Below are 9,258 nucleotides of genomic sequence, written 5' to 3'. Positions count from 1 at the left end.
TCGAAATTGAAGTTATCGTTAACACGTTTTTAAAAGATCACTTGGATCCAAAAATGTCGACCATCACTTAATAAATCTTACTCACACTCAAGCTCATTCACGATCACGTGAACTCTCGTGACTCACCAAAAATCGCTCATTCATGGCGAATTTTTGAAAATATTTGATGTCAAACTTTTCGGACAAGCGTTAAAATGCATTGAAAATGGTACAAAATATTACAAATTTTTTTAATTCACATCCGAAACGCCGAAATCGGATCACACCTTAAGAAGTGATGAAATGTTGTACATTCGTCCCATGACAAGCCTATGTTAAATGCATGGCTTCTACGCCAATTTGCCCCACTTCCGGATCCAAACAGAACATTTTCACTAAGTTTTGACGACGCTTTTTTTGCTGGGCAGTTTTACTCTTTGTGCAAAATTTGAAGCCAATCAAGATGAAACTCTGGCCTATTGGGCCATATAAGTGCATATCGGACGAAAGATATGTATGGGAGCTATATCTTAATTTTAACATATTTGTTTGATATTTACAAGTTTTACGCGACTCACAAAATATTCGAATGTACGAAATTCAACCAGTACACTTAAATTTAAAGATTTTACCTCTGAAGACTATATCAGATTCTTGAGTTTTAGAGAAATCATTAACATCTCTTGTAAGTGTGCAAGAAAATTATAAAATAATGTCTTGATTTGAAATCATAAATCTGTAGATTTTCACCCGTGAAGTAAAATCTGGAAGTTTTACATTGAGTTTCAAGCAATTTTCATGATCGGTGCGCCTTATATACCCTCAAGAAGTGAAATTTCATGCAAATCGGATAAAAACTACGGTTTCTAAGGAGTTAAATCGGGAAATCGTTCTTATGGGGGTATACTAATGGTCCCAAAATAATCCTACATTTCGAATTTGATGCAAATTGGATAAAAACTACGGTTTCTAGAATCCCAAACAATAAAATAATTTCTTGCACACCTATTTATAGTCCTAAACAACCTCCAGCAACCACGGTTTCTACAAAAAAAAGTAAAATCGGGAGATCGGTCTATATGGGTTCTATACTAAAACATTGACCGATACTCACCATTTTCGGCGTATCTCTTTATGGTCCAAAAATAATTCTAGATTTCGAATTTCATGCAAATTGGATAAAAACTACGGTTTTTATAATCCCAAGAAATAAAATCCGGAGATCGGTCTATATTGGGGATGTATCAAAACATGAACCAATACACGCCCTTTTCGGCACACCTCTTTATGGTCATAAAATACCTCTAGATTTCAAATTTCAGGCAAATTGGATAAAAACTACGATTTCTATAAGCCCAAGACCCCAAATCGGGAGGTCGGTTTATATGGGGACTATATCAAAACCTGGACCGATATAGCCCATCTTCGAATTTGACCTGCCTGCAGACAAAAGACGAGCTTGTGCAAAATTTCAGGGTGATTGCATCATTATTGAAGACTGTCTGTGATTACAACAGACAGCCAGACAGACAGACAAAATTTTCTATAGAAATAAAATGTTGACAAAATTTTCTATAACAATAAAATTTTGACCAAATTATCTATAGAAATAAAATTTTGATAAAATTTTCTATAGAAATAAAATTTTGAAAAATTTTCTATAGAAATAAAATTTTGAAAAATTTTCTATAGAAATAAAATTTTGAAAAATTTTCTATAGAAATAAAATTTTGACAAAATTTTCTACAGAAATAAAATCTTAATAAAATTATCTATAGAAATAAAATTTTGACAAAATTTTGTATAGTAATAAAATTTTGACAAAATTTTGTATAGTAATAAAATTTTGACAAAATTTTCTATAGAAATAAAATTTTGGTAGTCTATTTTTGGCGATATGGACCAATTTTTGTGTGATTGGCTATATATAACTATAGACCGATATGGACCAATGTACCAAATTTCAACCGAATCGAATGAATTTTGCTCCTCCAAGAGGTTCCGGAGGTCAAATCTGGGGATCGATTTATATTGGGGCTATATATAATTATGGACCGATATGGACCAATTTTTACATGGTCGTTAGATACCACATACTAACACCACGTACCAAATTTCAACCGGATCGGATAATATTTGTTCTTCCAAGAGGCTACGGAGTTCAAATCTGTGGATCGGTTTATATGGGGTCTATATAACTTTTTTTTAATCGTTTATTTATTTATCTTACAGTAAAATATACACTAAAATAAACAATAGTATACATACTCTTAACCTATACAATGCTCCTGTTGGAGAACTCTAGTATAATGCATATAATTTAAGTCTTCTTTGTGTTTCAAGTTATACGTAACATAGGAGAAATATAATTGGGCAGTTGGGAACGTAATGAATGGGGTCTATATAATTATGGACCGATGTGAACCAATTTTTGCTTGGTTGTTGGAGACCATGTAATGACACCACATACCAAATTTCAACAGGATCCTCCAAAAGGCTCCGGAGGTCAAATCTGGGGATCGGTTTATATGGGGGCTATATATATATATATATATTTATGGACCGATATGGACCAATTTTTGCATGATTGTTATAGACCATATACTAACACCACATACCAAATTTCAAGCGGATCGGATGAATTTTGCTCCTCCAAGAGGCTCTGCAAGCCAAATCTGGGGGTCGGCTTATATGGGGGCTATACGTAAAAGTGGTCCGATATGGTCCATTTGCAATACCATCCGACCTACATCAATAACAACTACTTATGCCAAGTTTCAAGTCGATTGCTTGTTTCGTTCGGAAGTTAGCATGATTTCAACAGACGGACGGACATGCTCAAATCGACTCAGAATTTCACCACGACCCAGAATATATACCGGAATATATACTTTAGAGCAATATTTCGATGTGTTACAAACGGAATGACAAAGGTAATAGACTTCTACAAATTCTATAGACTTAACATCGGCTAATGCCCTGAGGTGGAACACAACGTTAGTATGAACACAAGTAAGTAAAGTCTAAAGTCGGGCGGGCCGACTATATTATACCCTTAAAAATGGACTGAATACACGGACGAAAAAGACAGTTTTTCGTATGTTTGGGTGTAAAAATTATATGGTTGGAACTCAAATTTTTTAACACAATATTTTTAAGTGCAAGCCTATAATGTTCATAGACTAGCATAACATGTTTGGGACATATATGTTAATATGATAGAACATATTATGTTTGGGACATAAAATGTTTGTAAATATAATATGCTTAAATGCAAACATATATTAATGTGGAAATAGGCTATAAACATATATGTGTTTAGAAATAGAGACCTAGAGAGTATGCTGCAAGTAAAACAATGGAAGTAACCAATTGGCGCCTTAAAAATATATCCACACAAAGAAAATTTCATTAAAATTTTTTACTACCAGTGTATGACCTAAGGTGAAACATAATATGTTTGAACAACACAAAAAATATTTTGTTTGCACCAATTCTGAAAATATATATGCTTGAAGCAAAATGTGTTTGGAGTACATGTTACAAAAGCTATTTTTTTTTTTTGAGGGTGTAGTCTAAGTGAGCCTGATACATCGGGCTGTCACCTAACCTAACCAAGAATAATAATACTGCTATCTCTGCAAAAATTTAACGCACATGGGAGAATAACTTTGGCCTCCGTGGTTATATGTGTAAATCGGGCGAAATATATATATGGGAGCTATATTTAAATCTAAACCGATTACAATCAAATTAGGCACATTTAACGATAATATTAAACGGACTGGTTGTGCAAAATTTGAAGTCAATCAGGGCAAAACTTTGGCTTTTAAGGCTATATACGTAAAAATCGGACGAAAAATATATATGGGAGCTATATCTAAATCTGAACCGATTTGGCTGATATTTTGTACATTTGGCTGTTCGAATTTTTTTTAAACGATGGGTCTCTGACATTTCCTTTTTGGCGTTACATACAAATGCACAAACTTATTATACCCTGTACTACAGTAGTGGTGAAGGGTATAAATATGGGAACATTTAAATCTCAAACGAAGCAAATAGGAAACTTCGCAAAAGTGTATTTATGATTTATCGGTCGATATATATGTTTTAGAAGTATAGGAATATTGAGATCATTTGTACAAGTTTTTGACTTAGCAGTGGTGATTTTACAATGAAAATTAGGATATTTTGGGCATTTTTTACTAAATCGGAAAAACATATATATAGGAGCTATATCTAAATCTGAACCAATTTCAACCAAATTTCAACCCTGTGAAAAATTTCACGTAAATCAGAGAACAAATTTGGCCTCTGTGGTCATATTAGTGCAAATCGGGCGAAAGATATATATGGGAGCTATATCTAAATCTGAACCAATTTCAACAAAATTTAGCACACTTGACTACACTACTAATTGTTCTCTTTGTGCAAAAAATCAAGCAAATTAGGGTAAAACTCTGGCTTCTGGGGCCATATAAGTGCATATCGAGCGAAACAATATATTTGGGAGCCATATCTAAATCTGAACCAGTTTCTTCCGAAATACATAAATAGGGTTCTATTTCGAACAGGAGCTTGTGTCAAATTCGAAGTCGATTGGACTAAAACTGCGACTTGGATCACAAAAATTTGTTCACAGACAGACGGACATGTCAATATAGAATCGGGGAACCGCCCAGAGCCTTATTGCCAAAGACACCATATGTCTATCTCGTCTCCATTTGGGTGTTGCAAACATATGCACTAACCTATAATACCCTGTTCCACAGTGTGGTGCAGAGTATAAAAAGCTAAAAACTTGGTTATTTTGACAACGCATGGTGTCATTTTACCGTTGTCAGATTGACAACTCTGTTCTCCGTTTGACATCGTATTTGTGTTGATTCACTTTCATGAAGTTATGGGTGTAGGTGTGCTTTTGGGCCCCGGTCGACTTTCTGCTTTACTCACGTGTTTACAATGCCTTTATTTTAAAGAAGCCATGTCTTTGGCTCGTAATCAATACCAAAATTCTTAAGTGAAGGTCAAAATCTTTAGATTCCAGTAAAGTTTCTTTTAGTGTACTTTTAAAAACATAAAAATGCGTAATTTGCTTTTCCAACAATTAATTCAAATTTTAGATATATATGAACATTTAAGTTAATATATGAACATTAAGTAATTAGCAATTTTTTACATTATATTAATTGAGCAATCGCTATGGAATGGCTTGGTATATTCACATTCGAACAACTAATTAGACAGTTCGAGCTAAACCACCGGTTGAATATAACTAAAAGACTATGCCTTCTGATTATTTTCTATTGGTGCTTATAGTGGGCATATTAACCACAATTCTAGAGGGAAAGGTAAAGTGATTGGTTCCATTTACAATTTAAAAAAATTTTATTGTTCCTCATCCTTATTATAAAGCGTGATTTTACCCTTGAGCTACTTGAGGTCAACTACAATGTATCTTCTGAGATGACTTTTCTGGAACTCATTAACGCTTCCATTGCAAATCAAAAAAGTTTAAATATTGATATAAACTTCAAAGAGAATATTAAAGAGTTCCCATCTAAGGTTGCCTGTTATCTTTACATAACGAAATCCGCTACTCGTCGTATGACAGTTTTTGAAGCACAAATTGATTTATGTAGCCTTTTGGATACCAATCAGAATAATTTTTTATGGATAATATCTAAGGAAATGAGGAGGAGTTCCAATTTTCCTCAAAAGTGTCCATTACTGAAGGTAAATTCCAGATGATTCGTAATTTCTCTAACTAATATGTGCCAATTTATTTCCCATTTAAAGGACACTCTCTATTCAATTAAGAATTATACATTAAATGATGAAAGTTATCCAGCATTCCTGCCAAAAGGAAATTTTGAATTCATTGTCCAAGCAAGACCGAATAATATTGGTGTAATAAATCTTAAATTCAGTGGTCGTATAAAAAAGTAAAAACTACTCACGTGACACGTTTGCTGTATACTAATATAGCAAACATGTCACGAAAGTTGTACACGCATGAGAGGTGTCCGCTTCTCAGTTTGAGAGGTTTCACTGTATATTATAGAAATGTCAATTTATGTATAACCAACATAGAATTGCTACGGCATAACAATGTAATTTGTTTTTTGAATGTTTTCTTTAAGTACATATATTATTTGGGATTGGTAATAAAATTTAATAGCAATCTAACATAGAATTTTTTTTTTAATAAGTTTCGTCATTGAGCGGCAATTTGAAATATTCACTTTCATGAACTTAGTGTGGATGCTGGAGCCCAGTCAAAATCATTTGTTTTTACATTAAATCGAAGTTTGCAGGGATCGAGCAAGGTATCATGAGTTATTGCCCATGCATTGTAATATCCAGAATGAACCGATATTGACCGATTGTGTCTTTGCCAAAACAACTCAGGATTCCAGATAATGTAACGGTGTCCGTCTGTATGTAGGCATATTTTTGTAATGATTTTGACCTTACCTTAAGGATTTTGGTATTGATTCTGAACCAAAGAAGCTGCTTCTTCAAAATAAATATAATGCTAAGGAGCTCTATAAAATTATAATTGGGATACAAATCTAATCGAATTTTCTTTCTCTTTTTGCGATATAACTATTAACAAAGCCATTCAGGTAAAAATAAAAGTCAATTAAAATTCCACATTATGCCAGATTAATCAAAGTATTGGAATTGAAGTGTTGTTTACTTTTGCACGGGTATGTACTACGGGGAAAGTACTTCTCTGCAGCATTACACTGAAAACAAGTATTGTCGTGAGTCCAAAGATTTCATGGCCTTAAAATACGATTGTGTTTTTTTTTTTGCTTAGCATAGAAGACGAAATTCTCTAATATAAAATTATTTTTTACTGGTCCAAAAGTCTTTTGAGACTTTTAAATGAAGTCGCTTTGTCCTTATAATTAAGTGATTTGACTTAAAAATGGACATGAAAGAAAAATTTTGTTTGTATAAAGTCAACTTGCCTTTAAAACTTTTGAAAAATTCTTCAAAATCGATGATGGAATTTGTTGTCTTTTTGCAAAGCAAAAATTCGTTTAAAAATTGGACATGTCTTTCAACACATTAGTTTAAAAACGTATTTTACTTGAAATATGGCATAATTTCTACTTAAAGTCGAGTCTGAATTTGGAAATTTAGATAGCACATTAATAAAAAAAAAATTAAAACAAGAATATACGGCCGTAAGTTCGACCGGGTCGAATTTTATGTACCCTCCACCATGGATTGCGAAGAAACTTCTACGAAAGACTGTCATCCACAATCGAATTACTTGGCTTGTGGTAATACTTACCGATGGTAAGGTATCTTATCTTAACATCGTCTTCTAAATTGTATGTTAGTCCATACGTAGTATATATTAGACAAAACAAGTATATACGGTCGTAAGTTCGGCCAGGCCGAAGCTTATGTACCCTCCACCATGGATTGCGTACACGCTCACAAAAAATCGCTTCTGTAACATATACTCCCAAACATATATTGCTTCAAGTATATATATTTTTGGGTATTGCCCAAACATTTATATGTTTGATCTCTTCCAATATATAATATGTTTGAAAGCATATTGGTTTAAACAATATATGTTTGGGTAGTCTAAGTTCCAAACATTTTGTATTTGTGCATCCAAATTCAATAATGTTGTCTTCCAAAAAACAATATTTTATTATGTAAACATATAATATGTTTGGAAGCATTTTGCACCCAAAAATATTATATGCTTAAAAAAAATTCTCCCAAACAATATTGTGCTCAAAATTTTATTTATTTATTTATATATTTACAATTATTATGAAAATAAACAGGTAATATAGGTGCTAGGTTTTCGACCTGAATGCTCAAAATTTTGTTTCTGCCCAATTGTATATTCCCCCACATATTTCTCACTTCCACGAGATTTTTTAGTTCTTAGCACCTTTTTCTGTAATACAAACATTGTAGAAGAAATTATTCAATTTTATGATTTTTTTTATTTTAATTTTACCTTTTGCCGGACGGGGATTCGAACAGCGGACCACACAGTTTGTAAGGATCAAAGAAGTAGCTGATCAATTGCACAAGGAAAAATAAAATGTTAATTTTGTAATAACAAGCAACAACCACCAACTTAATTCAATATCGCTCCCTGTTAAATAGCGCTCCAAGCTACTAAACACATATATGTTTATAGTCTATTTCTAAATTAATATATGTTTGCATCCAAGCATATTATATTTACAAACATTTTATGTCCCAAACATAATATGTTCTAACATATTAACATATATGTCCCAAACATGTTATGCTAGTTTATGAACATTATATGCTTGCACTCAAAAATATTGTGTTTAAAAATTTGTGTTCCAAACATATAATGTTTATAGCCAAACATATGAAAAACAGTCTTTTTCATCCGTGTAGAAACTTCTTCTAAACACTGCCATCAACAATCGAATTACTTGGGTTGCGGTAACACTTGCCGATGGCAAGGTATATTAAAACCTCTTAACACCGTCTTCTAAATCGTAAGTAAGTCATACGTGGTATATATTAAATTAAAAACAAGTAAGTAAAGTAGAATGTCGGGCGGGGCCGACTATATCATACCCTAAACCACCATTACAGAATTAGTAATCATAAGCATTTGTGGGGTAACATATAGGTATGGGAGATAAACCCCAGTTGCATATTTAGAAAATTAAGGGATACATGTCCATGGGTGCTTTGTGTCAATCTGACTAAAGCTCATAGTCAATGTTGCCAGGGAAAATGTTCGCTTTACCCTACACGGACAAAAAAAGTTAACTACTTTCCCATACATTCTCAATCAATTTTCCCTACTATATTTTTCGTTAAATTTAAAAAATTTTACAAAACAAAAATGGTTCTAAGTACTTTATTATCTTAAAACATGAATATGCAACGTATATAACTTAGAATATAAATTTGTATTACCACCACGGTTTCCACAGTTGGTAGAATTCTACCCAAATTAGTAATCTTTTTTGTTAAATCTCTATAAAAATAAAATTTTGGAAAAAGTTTCTATAAATAAATTTTTGTGAGAAATTTTTCTATAGAAATAAAATTTTGACAATAAATTCTATGGAAATAAAATTTTGAGAAAAGTTTTTATAGAAATAATATTTTGAAAAAAATTTCTATAGAAATACAATTTTGACAAAATGTTCTATAGAAATAAAATGTTGACAAAATTTTCTGCAGGAATAAAGTTTACCACACATTGTTAGAGATCCAGCCTTGCCGGCTTCTAATTTCCTC

At 32.4% G+C, this 9,258-nt stretch overlaps 1 protein-coding gene across 1 annotated transcript; it reads left to right on the top strand.

The window, feature by feature from the left end:
- The first annotated feature begins 5,403 nt into the window (after window positions 1-5,403).
- Window positions 5,404-6,073, top strand: LOC142232349 (uncharacterized). The gene is made up of 2 exons (XM_075303129.1): window positions 5,404-5,718; window positions 5,782-6,073. Exons 1-2 carry the CDS (start codon window positions 5,449-5,451, stop codon window positions 5,929-5,931), a joined length of 420 nt encoding a protein of 139 aa, XP_075159244.1. The 5' UTR covers window positions 5,404-5,448; the 3' UTR covers window positions 5,932-6,073.
- The last annotated feature ends 3,185 nt before the right edge of the window (window positions 6,074-9,258 follow it).

Source organism: Haematobia irritans, chromosome 3, assembly GCF_050003625.1.
Source record: "Haematobia irritans isolate KBUSLIRL chromosome 3, ASM5000362v1, whole genome shotgun sequence".
NCBI lineage: Eukaryota > Metazoa > Arthropoda > Insecta > Diptera > Muscidae > Haematobia > Haematobia irritans.
The sequence above is the reverse complement of the archived record's forward strand: the minus strand, read 5'-3'. Positions and strand labels throughout refer to the sequence as shown.

Excerpts from the sequence above, each read along its gene's own strand:
- LOC142232349 (XM_075303129.1), top strand. The coding sequence starts at position 5,449 with ATGACTTTTCTGGAACTCATTAACGCTTCCATTGCAAATCAAAAAAGT. Across the intron at positions 5,719-5,781 it reads AAAAGTGTCCATTACTGAAG|GACACTCTCTATTCAATTAA; the intron begins GTAAATTCCAGA and ends TCCCATTTAAAG.